Here is a 20205-nt window from a genome sequence, read left to right on the forward strand (position 1 = left end):
ATGTTGTTAATAGAGAAAAATTAAAATTCAAAGAATCTGAACTGTAATATTAAAATTCAGTGCGAAAAATGTCAAAAAACTTTGATGAGGTGAAAAAGTACAATTATTCTTAGATTAATGGTAAACATTAAATTATATAGATAGATTAATGTAAATAAATAATTTGAATGTGAAAAATGATTTCAATTTCATCTAATGTTCACTGGCTATTACTTTTTAACATAACAAAACATAGTTGTTGTAAACACTCACAATTTTAGTGGGATAGTGACATGAATCAATCACTAATTAATATTAAATTATTATTAGCATATAAAATATATAATATATAAAAAGTATGAAGAAAAATATGTGAGGAGGAGGGGACATGTAGCATGAAGGAAAAAATGTAAGGAGAAAGTGACATGTGGCATGAGGGAATGAGAAAATGACATGTGACATGAGAGATGAGGAGGTGACATGTGGCATGAGGGAGTTTTTTTATTATATTATTAATAGATTTTAAGGCTGTCATTTAATGCATAATGGACATTAGTTTGCAATTTTCTCTTCCTAATATTGGTATAAGAGTCGGAGAGAACAAAGAAAAAGCAACGTTTTTTTTATATTATGCAGAAACGACGAAGTTCTAATTCTTCATTCAAGTAGTCATTCCCATTCTAAGAGGTCATTTATTTCTCATCCTAGTGCAACGTGAAGTCTGGAGTAATTTAGTGAAAACAGAAGTATAATTATAGTAGGTTGAGATAATGGCTACTGATAATTTTGTGCAACCAACTATTCCATATTTTGATTATCACTATGAGTACCGGAACATGTTGATGAAAAACCTCTTAAGGTTCAAGGACTATTGGCAAGTGGTTGAAGATGGTGTTATAACACCGGAAGAAGGCAAAGAACTTATTGTTGCACAAATCAGAGAGCATGATGCAATGAAGTTGAAAGACTTGAGAGCCAAACATTTCTTATTTCAAGCCATTGATCGCTCTATCCTGGAAACCATTCTTTGCAAAGAAACTTCCAATGATATTTGAGATTCAATGAAGAAAAAATACCAAGGCTCCACTAGAGTCAAACATGCTCAACTTCAAGCTTTGAGAAATGACTTCAAAACTTTGCAAATGAAGGAAAGTGAATCAGTTACTAATTATTGTTCAAGAGTCACGGGAATTGCAAATAACATGTGAATTCATGGAGAAAAGATGGGAGACACTCTCATTGTTGAAAAAATTCTACGGTCACTCACACCAAAATTTGACTATATGGTATGCTCAATTGAAGAGTCCAATGACACTGATGAACATTCCCTTGATGAACTTCAAAGTTCATTGTTGGTTCATGAACAAAATATGCATAGAAGTTCAATAACGGAGGAACAAGCATTGAAGACTTCTACCAAAACTCATTCCAATAACTTCAAAGGAAGGGGTAGGGGTAGAGGTAGAGGATATGGAGGTCGAGGAAATAGAGATTCCAGCAGGAACTTTAAAGGCATTCCTCACCAACAAGGAATGGGTAGAATTTATGAAAAGTCCAAGTTAAAGTGTTATAAATGCCATAAGTTATGTCATTATGTTTCTGAGTGTTATACAAAATTGCCTAATTACAAAGGAAAATGAGAAATGTCTAACTTTGTAGAGGAGAAAGAAGAAGAAACATTATTGATGACATCTCATTAGAAATTCCAATCTGATGTGTGATATATTGATACTGGTTGTAGCAACCACATGTGTGGAAGTAAGTCATCTTTCTCTTACTCGGATGAAAACTTTCGATCTAAAGTGAGTTTTGGTGATTGCTCTACTTTAAATGTGATGGAAAAGGGAGATACTAAAATTCAAACTAAGAATGGTTTGGTGGAAACCATCTCTAATGTATTTTATGTTCCTGACTTGAAAAACAATTTGTTGAGTGCTGGTCAATTGCAGGAAATGGGTTATATAATAACCATACAAAAAGATGCTTGTGAGATATATGATCCTATCAGAGGAGTCATTGCAGTTGTTGAAATCATTGTAAGAGATTGTTTCCATTGAAGATTAAAAGTGCACAAACATGCTTGATGAATGAAGTGAAGAACCCCTCATGGCTTTGACATTTCTACTATGACCACTTAAATTTCAATGGATTGAAGACTCTTCAGCAGAAAAACATGGTGGTAGATCTTCCACAAATAGCCAATCCATCTAAAATTTGTGAACAATGTGTTGTTGGCAAACAACATCGTTCATCATTCTCACAGGGAAAATCATGGAGAGCAAAACAAGTTTTGGAGTTGATTCATTTTGATATTTGTGTGCCGATTAATTCTACCTCTAATGGTGGTAAAAGCTACTTCATTACATTCATTGATAATTATAGTAAAAAAACTTGGGTTTATTTTTTGTAGGAAAAATCTGAGGCTCTATCTGTTTTCAAACACTACAAAGAACTTGTTAAAAAAGGGAACGGACATGCAATCAAGGTTCTCCGTAGTGATCGTGTTGGTGAATACAACTCACAAGAATTTGCATATTTTTGTGACACACATGAAATCAAGAGACAACTTACAACAACTTACACACCACAACAAAATGACATTGCAGAAAGGAAGAATCGAACAATCTTAAATATGGTTCGAACCATTTTGAAGATGGGTGGAGTGCCAAGAAATTTTTGGCCAGAAGCTATAAATTGGAGCATTCATTGGCTGGACAGAAGCCCCACATTTGTTGTGAAGAATATGACACCCGAAGAAGCATGGAATGGACACAAGCCGAATGTTGAGCATTTCAGAATTTTTGGTTGCATAGCTTATGCCCATGTTCCAGACCAGAGAACGAAGAAGCTTGATGATAAGGGTGAAAAGTGTATATTCCTTGGTGTTAGTGAGGTCTCCAAAGCATATAAGTTGTACAACCCTCTCACAAAAAAGATTGTAACAAGCAGAGATGTTGTCTTTGATGAATAAAGAACTTGGGAGTGGAATGGGCAACAACCTACGAAGAATTGTGTTGTCCTTTTATACAATTGTTGGAGCATCTCCACATGAGATTGCTTTTGCACCTTTATGAAACAATCAAATGTACATTGTGTCCTTTGATTCAGTACATCCCGTGTGTTCATTATTCGGATAATGCCCACCTGAATATTTTTCTATTAGAGTTGATCATTGGAAATTTAGAGCTAGCTCTTTTTGTGTGCAATGTGATCATTATAATTAAAACATTAACACGTGAAAGCATGTTTGCAACAAATTTGAATTGAGTTTCCCTTGCACTGTCTTTAGACATCTTCACCGAACCTTCTCTCTCCAGGGAAATGAAGGTAGAAGAAGAAAGAATTGATGCTGAAATAATCGAACAATCTTAAATATGGTTCGAACCATTTTGAAGATGAGTGGAGTGCCAATAAATGTTTGGCCAGAAGCTGTAAATTGGAGCATTCATTTGCTGGACAGAAGCCCCACCTTTGCTGTGAAGAATATGACACCTAAAGAAGCATGGAATGGACACAAGCCGAATGTTGAGCATTTAAGAATTTTGGTTGCATAGCTTATGTCCATGTTCCAGACCAGAAAAGGAAGAAGCTCGATGATAAGGATGAAAAGTGTAGATTCCTTATCTTGGTTATTTTCAACGAAAAAAAGAAGATATATTGGTTATTATGTCATCATAAAACGAAACCGAGAAAGACACATACATGAAGACGTATGTATATGGAGATAACTAAATAAATCTTATCAACACATTAAAAGTTTAATTTTAATTAAAATTTAATCATAAATGATATCATCAACAAACATAAATACATTCGTCTATAAATGTGACGTATTATATATATATCGGGTAAGTTTTTCTCAACTAAACCTCCGTAGAGGAGTGTGATTAGGCAGTGAGGAACTAAGTAATGTTCCCGCCATTTATATCATCCTTTCATTTTCAGACCAACACTAACCCTTTTCCCTCTTCCCATCTCATGCTTTCAATTTCATTCCGACCATTCCTGTTTCGTCCCATTCTTCCTTCTCCGATTAGGGTTCCCTCTCTCTTCTCTCTTCCCCGCACCACCATGTCTAAACCACCCTCCGCCTTTGACGCTCTCATGTCCGCCGCACGCGCCGCCGCATCCAAGAAGAAACCCCCTCAGCCGACATCCTCTTCCCCCAAGAAGCGTAAATCTCCACCTCCCCAAACCCCTTCTCCTGCTTCGTCCTTAAACCCTAGCAGTCTCAAAACCCTTGATTCCTCTGCGCCACCCGCGCCCGAAACCCTAGAAAATCAAGAGAAGCTGCGGGAATCGGTGAAACCTGAACCGGCGAACAAGATTCGCAGTGTGACTAATTCTTCGCAGGAGAAGATCGCTGAATTGAAGAAACTAGCTCCACTGCTGAAAAAGAAACCGTCTGAGTTCAATCCTAGCTCTGTAGCTACCTGGGAGAAGGGCGATCCCGTTCCGTTTCTGTTCCTTTCTTTAGCGTTTGATATGATTTCAAAAGAAACAGGAAGAATCTTGATTACGGATATAGTGTGCAATCTTTTAAGGACTGTGATATATGCTACACCCGAGGACTTGATCCCGGTTGTTTATCTTTCTGCGAATAGGTGCGTGTGCATATTTGGTTTTAGTTAATTTTTCAGGGAAAATGGTAGAGCTTATTATGTATGCACAGTCCGTGTAAAGTTCCTTAGTCAATCGGTATATCATTTACTATTCATGTGTATTACTTTATCTAAGGGTCAATGGTTAACATAGTATGATGCCCTAACTATGTAAAAAACTCTTAAACTGGATATTAATCTCAAACTGATATTAGGAATGGGAAATGATTATAAGCTATTTATATTTTCAATGCCAAATAACTGAATTTGAGCATGAGATAGGATTGCACCGGCACATGTCGGTTTGGAATTGGGAATCGGAGATGCTTCCATTATCAAGGCGCTTGCTGAGGCATGTGGAAGGACTGAAGCGCAGATTAAGAAGCAGTATAAGGTGATTCTTTCTTGATGTTCTTGAATTTCTATAATCTTGTATTCTTGTGATGGAAATTGTTTTCAAGAGTTGGAATTTTGATGAAGAAAATGTTATTTGTTGTCTTTTATTTGGTAGGAAAAAGGTGATTTGGGTATTGTCGCCCAAGCAAGCCGTTCGTCTCAGTCTATGATGCGGAAACCTGATGCCTTGACTATTAGGAAGGTTTTCAAAACCTTTCACCTTATTGCCAAGGTTATTCTTATTAGCCCTTCACACTCCCTCTATTCAAGCATCTGGTTTGTTTTAGATTTATGGTTTAACTAGTCTTTAGTATTGCCTATGAGAGTTTCTTTTTCCCAGAGATTTTGATCCTGCACATATAATATGTCTAGTGGTGATCTGCAAGCAATAAGCTGATCTGCTCATGCATGGGGGGATTTGAAATTATTAGAGTAGATTACATTTCAAGATTGAGTATACTCGAAGACAATTAGTGAATGAACAAACCTTTTTTGGGATAACTAGTTTGATTGTCTTCTACTATGATGGTATTTAAGTAATCTGGACTATAAAAGTAGAACTCAGAAGTATGAATCTTGATATAATGCTATATTGAAGACTTGGAGTCTGTTATTGATGCTCTATTCAGATGTTGTCCATAAAACACTGACAACCATTTTCAGCTCATTTTGTTAATGGTCAATTATGGTCGGAAGTTCATTGGATTTTGACATGCTGTATCAAAATAGTGTGTTTGAATGGGATTCTCATTTGTTATTGCCTTTCTATCTTGGAAGCATATATATCTTGTTAATTTACTAAAAGTTGTGTTAAATTCTTGTTCTAATCTTCAAAATAATTCCTCTCTGTTTGGCGAGTTTGCTGGAGGTTAATCACTGTAATATCTACCCTGTAAAAGAAGGAAAGAGGAATTTATTGGGATTTGGAACAATTGTTGAGAGCTCAGTGTTGCTAGAATTTGCTATTAATTTGCACTTTTTTCTAAACATGTACAGGAATCTGGAAAAGACAGTCAAGAGAAGAAAAAGAATCATATCAAGGCACTTCTTGTTGCTGCAACTGACTGTGAACCTCAATATCTAATCCGTTTATTACAGGTTGAAGCTTTAATTCTATTGAAATAATGTGGTGGGCTTACTTTTCTATGTCAATTACTCCTTGGCTTCATTTTTCTAGGCTAAGTTGCGAATTGGTTATGCTGAGCAAACTCTCCTAGCTGCATTAGGCCAAGCTGCAGTATACACTGAAGAACATTCTAAAGCACCTCCTCAAATTCAGTCTCCTTTCGAAGAGGTAAGCTAATTTCATTGAGACTGGAAAATATAGTACATATAATTTATTGGTTTAAACGGCACATTCATGAATCATGTGAGGCTAGGGTGAATGACAATGTGTGTTTTGGGGGTTAAACCTTCGGGGGTGCATCAGCATTATAAGTTGGGGGAGGGGACCTGCTGCAATAGATTTTCTTTTGCTAGGTGTCTGTGCTTTATGGTGAAGATACCAACCTTTTTCTGTATTTGTTTGCACTTTTTTATAAATAAAATAGGCTGCAGCAGTTGAATAAATTTCCTTTTTGATTAGATTTTGTAAAAAAAGATGATTTCATTTTGCACCAGGCTTCAAAGATTGTTAAACAAGCCTATTCTGTTCTTCCGGACTATGACAAAATAGTATCTGCACTGCTTACACATGGTGTATGGGAGCTTCCAAATACATGCAACTTTACTCCTGGTGTTCCAGTTGGACCAATGCTGTCAAAAGCAACCAAAGGTGTATCTGAAGTTCTAAATAAATTTTAGGATGTGGAGTTTACCTGTGAATATAAATATGATGGAGAGCGTGCCCAGGTGATATATTGTGGTCAAAATTTCCATCAGAAATATACTGCTTATGATACTTACTATGTGGTATAACATTAGCTTTGATGAAACAGATACATTACCTGGAAAATGGCTCAGTTGAGGTTTACAGTAGAAATGCAGAACGGAACACTGGGAAGTTTCCTGATGTTGTTGCTGCAGTTTCAAGGTAAATAAAAACTGAATTGAGGTCGAGGATGTTATATTTGAGGACTAATAGCATCTTTTCGGGCCTCTTTGTGAATACTTCCTTTAATAACATGGAACTGCATTTTGAAGCAAACAATCTTACGTTATGAATATATTGAGATAAGTACATGTATTGCTTCCTGTACACTCTTTTTCAACTTCATAGTTCCTGATATTTGTTAGTGAACAGGTTAAAGAAATCAAATGTATCATCATTTATTCTTGATTGTGAACTTGTTGCATATGATCGTGCTAAGAAGAAAATCCTTCCTTTCCAGGTACTCCTGATGGTGGTTCTGTATTTTGTGAGCATTAATTCATCATTTAATGATACCTGAAAAAAATCTTATATTGACAGTCAATCATAGTTTATATTATGTGGGTATTGAGATTAGACATATGTTCATGACCTACTATCTTGGCAGGTTCTTAGTACCCGGGCTCGCAAAAATGTTGCTATGAACGATATAAAGGTTGATGTTTGCATATTTTCTTTTGATTTGTTGTATCTTAATGGAAAAGCACTTCTTCAGGAAAATCTGAAAATCCGTAGAGAGGTACCGATTTCAATCTTTGTTCTGCCAATAATCTTATTTTATTGTTTTCTTTAATAAGTATTTTGAAGTCCTTGATATATATGTGGATGAAATGTGGAAGCCTAGAAGAAGCTGGTCCTCTATTTAAATCAATTTGAAGGTGTCCCCGGAAATATAAAAGGTGACATGTGTAGATTTTGCATCAGCATCTTGTCTTGGCAAGGCCTAGGTATAAAAGACATTGTAGTGCTTGGCTTTTATGCTTTGGTATAAAAAGTTGTTCCTTGGCCAACTACTATAACTTTTAACTTAATGTTAAGTGTTGATTCAACAAGTCCAAGTCAACTGAGGTCAGGAGTTATATTCGTAGAAAGGTATGGAATTGCATGAGTCGGGATCTGGGAAGAGGATTGCTGGCATTGGTCAGAACATATTGCTTTGGCTACGCTCTTGGTTGGAGCAAATTTAATTCTGGTGCCTGGGTTTGTGCACTTAAGTAGAAATATTTCAGCAATCAGCACTAACTAATAGCTATAGCTTCTGGCCTTTTGGCAAGTACCCAATCCAATACCTGTTGGAAAAGGAAATGCATTTAGTCCTTGTTGGGGAACTCAAAAGGTTGTTTTCTAAAGATTTTTCAGGTTTCTAGGGAGGCCAAGTGGTCTCTTTTGTGTTTCTCAAATGTTCATTTTCAAGCATAATTTGTAATTAAATATCGTGCATTTGTTATTAACTGTCTTCTCCTGTTAATTATGGGCTTTATAAGTAAGAACTATATTTTGATGGGTGCCCCTAATTTTCTCTCTGTAGCATCTCTATGCCTCTTTTGAGGAAGAACCTGGTTTCTTTCAGTTTGCAACAGCAATAATATCAAATGATGTTGAGGAAGTACAAAAGTTTCTCGACCAAGCTGTTGATGCAAGGTCTTCATTAATTTTTATTTATTTAAATTGAACTCATGCTGATAAAATATTAGTATCATATATCATTTGAGCATAATTTAGTTCACTTTGTAAGTTATGTTAATGTGGTTTAATTTATGCACTAAAAGCATTTGATAGACATCAATAAGGTGTTAGAGTTGCTACTTAATTGTATCTCTAACTTCCACAGTTCTTCCTACTTTGGTTTTTCTTGCAACAATTTGAATGAGAATTGTAATAATTTAGCTTGTTTCTTGATTTTCAGTTGTGAGGGATTAATTATTAAAACATTAAATGAAGATGCTACATATGAACCTTCGAAGCGGTCACTCAACTGGCTAAAGCTGAAGAAAGATTATATGGAAAAGTAAGGATGTGATCTTGATTTTTCGTAATTTACTTTTATCTTAATGGATTTGTATTTATTCTTTGGCTCTTATTGCAGTATAGGGGACTCACTAGATTTGGTACCTATTGCTGCTTTCCATGGTCGTGGGAAACGTACAGGTTATCTCATAAGGATACTCTTTTTAATATAGTGATGCCTATATCTGGTAGCCCACCCAGTGAGATTTAAGGCTTGATTGTTTTGTTGGTTGTTGATGCCTATATCTGTTAATTTAACTGTCATTTTAAATCAGTCAAATGTTTCTTATCATGTAACAATAAGGCTAGACCCTTGGGATTTCCTATATACTGATATTTTAAACTTTAAGCTCAAAGCAGCCTGAACTGAGATAGTGGCATGATGTCTTGTAGGAGTCTATGGTGCCTTTCTCCTTGCTTGCTATGACAGCAATAATGAAGAATTTCAAAGTATTTGTAAAATAGGTGAGTGTTTACATGTTAAGTCATTACTGATTTCTTTTGTTTATTAAACTTATTTCTTATAATATTCATGTTATGGTGGGTAGGAACTGGATTCTCTGAAGAAATGCTTGAAGAACGATCAGCCAGTCTTCGTTCTAAAGTGATTCCCAAGCCAAAGGTCTCTGCGTCTCTTCTTTCTCTTTGGACTTGGTTTGAATGTTGCTTAATATTTTATGGACTAATTTACTTGAATTCAGGCATACTATACATATGCAGAGACAATCAATCCTGATGTCTGGTTTGAAACCAGTGAGGTAATATTAATCTTGGCCTTTCTGGCCAATTTCATTTATTGTTTTCCAATTTTGTCCATTAATGTGTACTATCATTAATGAGTTGTCTTATACTTGACTCTTACTGGTAAAACTATCCAACTTGTTTGATTTTCCTATTACAAATGGAATCTGGAAGCATTTTCATATCGTTGGTGGTACTATCATGGTCCACACTTATTCGTGGCTGAAAGGTCTCCTAACGTGATCAACTGGTTAGATTGGGAGGAGATTTTATATGCTGTCTACTGTTCTCTTATTTTTTTTAATAAAATACGGTTCTCATGTTTACATTGCATTTTGGTTTCAATGGACTTTTTGGAACTGCGTGATTAATTAAAATGTGGAGGATAATGCATGCAATTAGCCAACTATGGGATCATATTCATTTTATAATTCCCAGGGCAGTGTGGTAAGCTTATAGTACAATGTGCTTCACCTTTTCCCCTCAGATCATTATTATGGCAATGTAATTGTAAACAGGTGAATGATCTAGAGTAGACATGAATTTTTGCTAATACCTTGTTGATGCACACACATTGAAACATTTATTATCCAGTAAAATTGCACTATACTTACTGTAGCTATCGGTCGTATTTCATGCAGGTATGGGAGGTGAAAGCTGCAGACCTGACCATTAGCCCCGTTTATCGAGCTGCTGTGGGCATAGTAGATCCAAATAAGGTATTAGAAACAATGAGTTGGTGATGGAAGTGGTACAAGTTTCATTTCACTTTGGAGTCGGTTTGTTACCTCTGTTGAATCAATAATAATAGTTTATTTTAACTTTTTCGGGGTGCTTTTATTTGTGATAAAGGGCATTTCACTTCGATTTCCGCGTCTACTTCGTGTGCGACCTGACAAAACTCCAGAAGAGGCCTCATCATCTGAGCAGGTAAGTACAATCTTCAATATTTTATTAACTGCTTAGTATAGAAGATTGAAATGCAGAAATAGTAACATTGGAATGTAAAACTAATTCATTGGTCATGCTTGACTCACTTTCAGGTTGCTGATATGTATAATGCTCAAAAACATAATAACTCGAACAACCAAGACGGTGATGAAGATGATTGAGGACAAATCTCTGGTTCGTTCATGCTGTTACCCCATAAAATTTCAGCATCGGTTGCTGACAAATCCCATTTGAGTGGATGTGTAGATGCAAATTCTTTGCCTTAAGCATAGGCCAGGGAGCATAACTGCTTATTTAATCAACATAATGGGAAAATTTGGTTTGCAATGCGGAGTAAGCTTGTGGAGGGGTCCAAACAATAGGTATTAGCATTTAAAACTCAATGTTGTATTCGGACCATTTTTCCAGAACGCTCACCAACCGAGTGCTGCTTGTAATCTTGTATAAATGCACGTTTTTTTTCTTTTAACATGGTACTGCTGTGTAAGGCTGCTAGTGTTGGCGAAGAATACTGCTTAACTGTTGTACGTACTCACAGCCTCTCAATTTAAGAGCTCATTTGTCAAATGATTACTTGTGTCTTGAGCTGTATCTTTCGTTTTTTCAATTTGTAAAATAATAATCTGACCTTACAAATAAACTACCTAGTAGCAGCTCATCAAATGAGTTTATATAACCTCATAATCAAACCTCAAGTACCTTATCGAATGAGGTACAAGCATGTGTTTATTTATATTTGGTACAAGTTTGCCAAACACCAACTAGTAGCTTATTTTTATTGAAGTTAAAGGACCAGCTTAAAAGCTCTTAGCTGTGAGTAAGTAGGTTAGCAAACACACCCTAAACTCTAGATGTTGCCTTTTCAAATCTCCAAGACTAGTGAATGCCCGATGGAAACCTGACTCAGAAGATAAGAGTGAATATTATTTCCACCATGGAGTTTTGGCGCTTCTTCTGGAAGCCAGAGAAACTTAAAAGAGAAAAAATGACTGGATTCAATGATTGCCGTGAAGGAGACACTTAGGTAGAGGTCTGCCTAATGTTTGAAGAATGGGGTATATGAGTATCTAGTCAAGTAAGTGATCACCTTCTAGCCTCACCGTTTTCTGTGTACCTTAAACCCTTTTCATTCTGAACCCAATCTTGGATTACCCCTTTACAGACTTGAAATAACCTCGTTTTACTTTTTCGGGTTTTGCTATGAGTTAAAAGTGGTTTTTCCTTTTACTTTGATTTTTTGTTTATTACTAATCTGTTTTTTAATCATGGGCCTGGGCTATGATGTTAACAGGACTTGTTCTTGTACGGCTGATCGTATTGAGTTATTGACTAAGAGCTATGATGTCTATTGTCATGTAAGGCATGAGTCACGGCATTTGTGCAGCCTATGTTCACTGTTTAAGGATTGTGACATACCGTGTTTCTAGGACTTGTTGTTGCCGTCCCTTGCAAGTATGCATTGACGTAATGTTTATTAGCAGAGCTAGCTGGATGATAGCAACAACTCTTATTTTATTTTCTTTCCATTAGATACGCAACATTTTGCATCATATACCTTGCGCTAACCTCCCAATAGAGGCACACCGGAAAGATTTGTGGTCAAAATGTCAGAAAATGTTTAGAGGCTTTTTGAATAGAAACAATATGAATCATGTACTAGGTAGCACTAATTTAGTATAACATCTGGTGTGCAATGTTTCTGAGCAAAGTCATGTATTCTTTGCATCTATTTGTCTTATCAGAAGACTATACACGTGACTGCCCTGTACCCTGACATTGCCAAAGTTACAGAACATGACTAGTTTTTTTACATAATCTTGAAAAGTACAAAGTTAAAATAGAAAAGAATAGCAATTTAGTGACAAAAAAAGTTTTGTTAGATAACAATCACACTAGAATAGAAGTGGCATAAGATGTAACTGTTGGACAAGCTACTTGCTGTAGTAACAATTGTTATAACATTACAGACAACCTATTTCTTTTTGGGGCACGGTATAATTCAACTTTATATACCAAAATTGAGCATGCTTCATTTGTTAGTTGAGTCTATGATTTTTTATGCCATGCTTTTACCGAACATGATGGGTATCAGTGAGATATATTAGTCAAAATTTTCTGCTAAATATTCCCGCTCTCTTAATGGAATCATAAACAGGTTGAGTGGGGGCAGATACAAATAGGCTTTTTAGTGAATTAGTATTACAGTAAAATAGAGAAGAAATAATGTCTCAAAAGACATAAGATTAGACTTGAATAATGATAGCTTCCCTAACAAAAGCTTAATATTATCATACATCATACCAGCAATAGATTCTGATTCTGATTTGTGGGGTCACCCAACCCAACAAGGAGAGCTCAAAGGCCTTCCCTTTGGTTGTTGGCTTGGCCACACTCATCCTCCAACCCCAACAACTCCACACCCAATCACCTTTCTTCTCTTAATTGTTGATGTGATCTTATGGAGATCAATCTCACTCTTTGCCACACACAAAAGACACTCACACATAAATATTACTTGCTAGACTATAGCATCTTAGTTACATTACATTTTCAATGACCCTTTCACTTCACACTTAATAAAGAAGAATGTGAAGAGAGGAAAATGCCAATGAGAAATTCTTCACCTTTTCAACCACTGAGTTAAACCTGGATGGATAACTTGTGTGTTCTAGAACAAACCACACTGTACATATGGTAGCATATCAGTCCTGACCTTAATAAACCTATGGACTTATAAATATATAAACTGAAAAAAAAACTAAGTAGGTAAAGTAAATCTGACATGGTAGTAGGGACTAGTCAGTGGAGTACAATCCTTTGGTACTTGTTCTCTGAAGGAGAATCAGAACCCTCACATAAAACCCTTTTTCTACTGACTCTTCCACAGTTGGTGGGAGTGCTGCTGTTTCCATTTGCATTGTTGTTACCAAAGGAATCTTGGTGGAGAAGCTGTGGTGGTGGTGGTGGTGGTGATGGAATGGTGACAGGTGGAATCTCAAAGGACTCAAGTGGTGGTGGAGGGTGCCTCCATTGAGGAAGTGGTCCTGCAAGTAGCAAGGTTTGAAGGAGAGGCCCAGCTTTCAATACTGCTTGTAAAAGCTTACCCTTTTCTGGTAAAGGTTTGTCAGGTGTTAACTCAATCATCATTGTTTCTCTTAATGGCTGCTGCAATTGTGGTTGTGGAGAAGAAACAATGCTTTCTTCACAGTCTGATGATGAAAGGCCATTGTTTGAGTCAATTCCTCTTCTAGGGTCATCTTCAATGCTTGAGATTCCAGATATTGGAGCTGTTTGGTGCTGTTGCTGCTGCAACACAAACTTCTCCAAGAGAAGTTTGTGGCATTTCTCTTGTGCTTCATCTCTTTCTCTTATAACTTTGTTAAGAAGCTCCTTTAGGTTGAGTAGTTGATCATCTCTCTTTTTGAGCTCATCTTGCACTGTTGCTCTTGTTTGTTCAAGCTCCATAGTTGTGTACAAAAGGTTCTGCCTCAGTTCCTCCATTGACTGCATCATCATCAAATAAAAGTTACATACAAATATAAAAAACAATTAGTCCTATAACTAGGAGCTATTAGACATTCTTTATGCATAAAACATGCAAGTAAGTAGCATTAGTTTCTGTAATGAATGGAAAGAGATGAAGGATAAAATGAAGTATATACCTTTCCCTGGCAGTAATAGGCCCAACTTAGAAGAGGGGTGCGTTGATTCTCCATGCTCTAAGTTTCAAAATGACAATTGAAGTGTATATATATATTTTGTTTTTGGCTTTTTGGAAGAAAAAAGAGAAAGAAAAAGAGAGGAAGAGAAGAGGGGAAAAAGAGTTAGGGGGATTCTAGGTGATGGTTGAAGCTCTTTTATAAGAACAAGTCTAAATCACTGTTGGCCCTTGTGGGTTGCTTTCTCACCAGAGTTGGAAAAAAAAATGCGAAAAGCCAAATTGAGGTGAGGAACTTTGCTCTCTATCTAATAGCATCTATGTATATGAAATGATATTCACACTCCATAACTAAGGAGTATAGGAAATAAGAATGAGTCAGTATAGTAGACTTCTCATTTGGAAAAGTCTGGTAAGTTCAAGCATAAAAGAAAATTACATGGTATGATTAAATGTTTATCATATTAAATATAATATTAGAAATATATTTGTATCACTAAGGACCAATAATTTGGTAACCTTTTAAATCTTTGTAGAACAAAATCTGTGATAAAAGAAATTTCAGGTACCTAACTTGTAATAGTGTGTACTATAGTAAAATATACAGTTTGACATAGTTTTAATCGATAAGATTTCATCTAAATTCATTTCAATAATAGTTTTAAATATAACCCAGTAGTACTTATATATACTACTTTTCACTTACTATGATTGTAGTAAACTTGTGTGTAATAATCCTTGAGTATCTCAGAATTTCTATGCAGTGGTAGGCCAACATCAGTGATAAAAGGAGGGACCAGTAAGGTTGTTGAATTGTTCTACTTTTTGGGTTTTTTTAACCTTAGACATGTCCTATTCAGGTATACTGTTACTTTGCTTCCCTAATTCCTACCCTTTAGCATAGGATTGAACAAGAAAATATAAGAAAGTGACCGTAAAAAATAGTGATCGTCATTCAACTATAAAATAACAATAATAACAAATATGATGAAGAGCTGAACGTGACATATCACTTAAAAAGGCAAATTATACTCAAATGAATGCCAAATATTATTATTGTTATAGGGTAATTATAAGAATAAAAATTATTATTGTTATATGGTTTATAAGGATAAGATATACATAATACATATTTTCTATATTTTTAGTATTGTTTCATAAATATACAGAAAAAGAAAGTAATGTTCTTTAATCTCATTTCACACATATAGTCCAATATTATTATTATATAATGAAGTCAAAACTGTATAGACAAAGTTAAATAAATTATTTATATTAATTATTAAAGATATATAATTAAAAAAACTGTGGGTATATATACATAGAAAGATATTAACAATATATTAAAAAATTAATTCTACTTAAAATGTGATCTTAAATAATTATTTTGGTTAACTTTAAAAAACAAAAAAATATTTGTCTCCAAATATGGCATCTAAGTATATTTGGACCCAAAAAAATTCTGATCGGTCAATACTTAGGTATGATGTCCGTGATAAAATTTTATATTAACATCAATAATAAGAGATAATAATGATAATAAATATAATAGTTGAATAATAATAATGCATGCAAACGGACTAAACTCAAATTTATATAATCTATTTTTTAGCATGCAGGGTCAAAATTTCTTTTTTCCCTTCCATTTTCCTCACACGTGGGCTGCGTCCTGCAGTAAATCCAAACAGTTAATTTGTTTGTATTGGGCGATTCCAATTAGCTAAGATCGAATCAATGCCTCATTTTGATTTTGTTTCATTACTACTAGTTTTGCTTTTTATGAATCTTGGTGTACTAATCGCTTATATATCATACTAAGAGACTCTTGGTATGGTATATAAGCGATTAGTACTCTAGTTTATGAATCTCAATTGCTTTTTATGAATCTCGGTGTACTAATCGCTTATATATCATACTAAGGGACCCTTAGTATCATACTAAGCGATTAGTACCCTTAGTATCTAGTAAGGGTAACTTCACAATTAGAACATGCTAATCTCAATTCATATTTGTACTCGATATTCCATAATAACACACACTCTAGTTTAAAAGTAAGACTAAACTTATCTTATTTAAAGAATAACAATTATACCCTTCTATCTCAATTGTTAGTTAGAAAAATAAATCTAAATGTGAGTACATAGTTTGAGGGTGCAAATATGTAAATTAAGAATGATTGTTATGATGTTAGAGGGTTAATTAACCTATAGCAAACTCTATTGTTGGTATCTAACTTGAATGTGTGATGTATTATCCCAACGTAAACATCATAGATACTATTTCTATACATTTATGATCAAATAATGTGTGGCACATATGCTATTTCCATTGGTTTTTCTAATTGACCTTTTGCCAGAAGAAATATGAGTCCATACAAGATTCAAAATAAAAGACGTTGATGTCATTTTTTAAATATCATTTTCAAACATTTGAAGTCTCAAATAGCATTTGTGGCAATATGCTAAACAAAGTGTTGGTTTTTTATCTGACCTTTGGATGGAGGGTTGTAAATTCAATGCAAAATGTAAAATAATGGAATTTATTGACAATTTATTTTATTTTAAAAAAAAAAGAGGAATTTTGTGTATCATTATTGTAAATCTCAAGATTGGAATAGTTCAATTTACCCATTAAAAATTATGTTTTATATAAACAATTTTTTAGGGGAAATTGACAAGTGAAAATTGCATATTTATGATGGTTTAAATTGTGTATTGTATCTCTATAAATGAGTGAGAACACATCTATTATTTCAAATATCATTTCATGTATTACTAGTTATTATTAATAAAAAAATACTAAATTAATGATTAAAATTTCAATATATGTCCCCAAATGAGTTACCAGATATTAAGGTAGTTTGGGTAACCTAAAACTTTATGGACAATATGCTGTAAGGATAGGGCACCTGCTACTCAGTGTGAACATTGAAGGCATGGTAGTTTTAAATAATTGATCATGACTAATGGCCGTTAAACTTATTATGAGGGGAAATTAGTTAATTCCATGATGGGTTATCATATAGGGCACCTACTAAATAGTACATATTTAATAAATGGCAAAATCTTAATCATTGTTTTCTACTTTCAAGAAAGGCAATGGTACCTCTAAATTGATAATACAAACCCAAAGCCAAAAGGAGTTGAATTTATGGCCACACCTTTATGTCGCATCTGGGTTATATTAGAATCTTTGCAATTTGGCTCCACCTTTCTCAAAGCACCTGCTTGTGCCGATTAGTGCTAAGGAAACGGCAAATATAAGCAATACAAATGCTAGTAGTTCTTAGTTATCAGATTCTCACATCTATTGGAATTTTTTAGATTAAGTTCTTATGCTCTTTCAATTCATTGAGATGTTAGAGTATGAAAGAACTACATATACAAAGGATTAAGGTATCATAATAAAAGCTATTTTCGATACTCGGTATGCAGAATTAAAATTAAGGATAGTTATAATGTCTTTTTCTAACAATATTTCTTTATGTTGTTTACATATGAAACTATTCTTTGTTTTGGGACCAATAGTGTCCCTCCCAATAAATTAAAAATAATACTTTGAGATCACCCGGTTGATCTTGGTAGAATATTGTAGAAAAAAATCTTTGAAAAAAGTCATGCTAACATCAAGAAAAGATGAGATATCATACGCCATTACCATATCTCCTTTAATGACTAAAATAGTTTCATACTCTACAATATACGTTAATTAAAATATTGTACAATTTTGCAAGCATTAGATCTACCATATCTAACCTTTTGGGTGTAGGACCAATTCATCTTTGTCCCCACATTATCGTATTCGTGGTGCCTCTTTGGTCGAAGACATACTACTAAAGGTTTATGATCCGGTTGGAAATGTGGAGTGCATAATTCTAAGAGTGTAATATCTATAGTGTAAAAATTTATACACATACATTGCATCATCTATTAATTCAATTGAATTACTTTTTCTAAAAAGTCACCGATAACAAAATATCAACGGTAGATGATATAATAACAATGTACAAAACTCATACATTGTCTGTATATACATATTTTTCTCTAATTCTAATGGTACTAGTGTGGTGTAATAAGCTTGACCCCTTTACAAGCCTACAAGGTATTACAAAATGCATTCAAATATGCCAATAAAAAAAGAAAAACACGATTAGGGTCCCCCCATTAGGGTTACAATTTGAGATATTATTAGAAGTACTTTGTCGGCCAAAAATGGTAATGTATATTTTGAGTTCAGGCATGGATAAAAAATTTATTGCAAAGACATGAACACGTGAGAGCCAAAGTGATTCTTCTCCATTTATTTTGGCATCTATCTTAGGAGTGACATTTACTCTATCTACATGTCACTTATGTTGTTGTTTTCTTGTTCAGAGGAAAATAAAAAAGAAAACATATTTGAATCTATTTGGTACCTTTGGATCCTTAAAACGACCGTATTGCTAAATGATTATACAATACGTTCACTTCACGTTATTTTTGTCAGGTTTTTTATCCAAGGGTCCATCAATATATGTCAATATATATGTGACCTATCTCAATGGTTTAACGTTGCAATTTTGTAAGCGAATGATACATCATAATAATAAAAAATTGTGCGTATTGGAGAATTTTGGAGAAAAGGAAGTATCCTATGTTTAACTTAATTGGTTTTATTGCTCAAAGGATTATTGTTTGAGTGGATGTTAAATGTATAAAATTATACATTTGTGTGGAACTAAATTTTGGTACTACCAAGATATTTTTTCACCTTTTTTAGTAAGAAATTAATTCATTTCGGGATTCGTGATTGTTCCTCCCAACAAGTGTCACTCTCAAAATCGAATATTCGACCTTGAAAATTTAATAGAGTCTTACACCACTAAACTAACATCTAGATAGTTGTTTCTACCTAATAACATACAAAATTTAATTCTTGACATGGTAACACAACTCGCTCCAATGTTGGGCCACATGTATTTTACCCTAAACATATCTTCGCTTTCAACTTATATGTAATATTATTTTTCTTTAGCATATAAAGCAAAACTTTAAAGTTTTATATATACTAAGTCCATTTTTGGATTAAATTACTTTTTAGAAATAATATTCTTTTAAAGTTCTCTTAATCATATTTTAATTATAAACTTTTTGACATAATGTAAATTAATTTAAACAATGGAGTGTTATTAATTTTGAACATTTTAACTTACATCTTTAAATAAACGTCAAAAAAATAAATAAGAAATGGGTGTCCACTTCAAAACCTTCAATCAGATCTAACGTTACCCTCAAGTACGCAAACATATATCACTTGAATGTGACCAATTTCAGTAGTCTTGTGATAGCTGAACTATTTGTACCAAAATCAAATCAAATCAAACTGATTCACCAGATTTTTCTATAGACAAACAAGAGATACTTTGCATAAGTTAGATCTGGGTTAAATCAAGGATGGAATGTACCCTTCACTAACTTGGAAGAGACTAGATTAATAAATAAATGTAATATATATATATAATGTTTGTGTAAAGATTTATACATATTCATTTTATTACTTACCATTTGTTTAAATTGTTTTTCCTGAAGAATCAATCATGAATAAATATGAATGAAAAGGTCATAATACACCGTATGAAAATCATGTAACATGGTCAATATATATATTTTTTCTTAATAAATAAATATAAAGTACCATAGCAAAGGGGAGTATTTAGTCCATCATAAGTGGGATTCTAACGGTTAATACCTCTCAGGAAGAACCGTAGAGAATCATGGATGCCACTTAATTTGTTTAAACCGCGTAGGCTCCATTATATCAAAGAAGTTATTAAGAGGAATTAACAGGAGAAATAGTTCACATAGAGCTAGATTTTAGAGCCAATTTTCTCTCTCTCTTAATGAATATTAAAGACTTTAGGTTGGTCGTCAATTCAATCATCAGTCATGTCATGGAATAGTTCTTTGGAATCCCAAGCGGTCTATTACACAAAACTTGGGAACCATGTAGTTGAGTTGAATGAA

The 20205-nt window shown here is 34.1% G+C and overlaps 3 protein-coding genes across 4 annotated transcripts; 2 read left to right on the plus strand and 1 right to left on the minus strand.

Moving 5' to 3' along the window:
- On the plus strand, positions 3859 to 11115 carry LOC109355302 (DNA ligase 1-like). The gene is made up of 18 exons (XM_019598384.1): positions 3859 to 4583; positions 4863 to 4974; positions 5092 to 5208; positions 5973 to 6074; positions 6154 to 6270; positions 6597 to 6827; positions 6914 to 7008; positions 7219 to 7306; positions 7454 to 7585; positions 8375 to 8487; positions 8753 to 8854; positions 8933 to 8994; positions 9247 to 9318; positions 9402 to 9475; positions 9555 to 9611; positions 10236 to 10313; positions 10447 to 10524; positions 10638 to 11115. The coding sequence occupies exons 1-6, from the start codon at positions 3889 to 3891 to the stop codon at positions 6777 to 6779; spliced, it is 1326 nt and encodes a 441-aa protein (XP_019453929.1). The 5' UTR covers positions 3859 to 3888; the 3' UTR covers positions 6780 to 6827; positions 6914 to 7008; positions 7219 to 7306; positions 7454 to 7585; positions 8375 to 8487; positions 8753 to 8854; positions 8933 to 8994; positions 9247 to 9318; positions 9402 to 9475; positions 9555 to 9611; positions 10236 to 10313; positions 10447 to 10524; positions 10638 to 11115.
- On the plus strand, positions 6905 to 10706 carry LOC109354034 (DNA ligase 1-like). Its single transcript, XM_019596387.1, has 12 exons — positions 6905 to 7008; positions 7219 to 7306; positions 7454 to 7585; positions 7900 to 8046; positions 8375 to 8487; positions 8753 to 8854; positions 8933 to 8994; positions 9402 to 9475; positions 9555 to 9611; positions 10236 to 10313; positions 10447 to 10524; positions 10638 to 10706. The coding sequence occupies exons 1-12, from the start codon at positions 6905 to 6907 to the stop codon at positions 10704 to 10706; spliced, it is 1104 nt and encodes a 367-aa protein (XP_019451932.1).
- LOC109355303 (ras guanine nucleotide exchange factor K) lies at positions 12200 to 14530 on the minus strand. Of its 2 annotated transcripts, XM_019598386.1 has the most exons (3): positions 14208 to 14530; positions 13328 to 14049; positions 12200 to 12211 (listed from the first exon to the last, which is right to left on the minus strand). In XM_019598386.1, exons 1-2 carry the CDS (start codon positions 14259 to 14261, stop codon positions 13345 to 13347), a joined length of 759 nt encoding a protein of 252 aa, XP_019453931.1. In that variant the 5' UTR covers positions 14262 to 14530; the 3' UTR covers positions 12200 to 12211; positions 13328 to 13344. The 2 variants fall into 2 exon arrangements, with proteins under 2 accessions (XP_019453931.1, XP_019453930.1); XM_019598385.1 differs by lacking the exon at positions 12200 to 12211 and having other exon boundaries at positions 12769 to 14049; positions 14208 to 14526.

Source organism: Lupinus angustifolius, chromosome LG08 (assembly GCF_001865875.1).
Source record: "Lupinus angustifolius cultivar Tanjil chromosome LG08, LupAngTanjil_v1.0, whole genome shotgun sequence".
In the NCBI taxonomy this organism is placed as follows: Eukaryota; Viridiplantae; Streptophyta; class Magnoliopsida; order Fabales; family Fabaceae; genus Lupinus; species Lupinus angustifolius.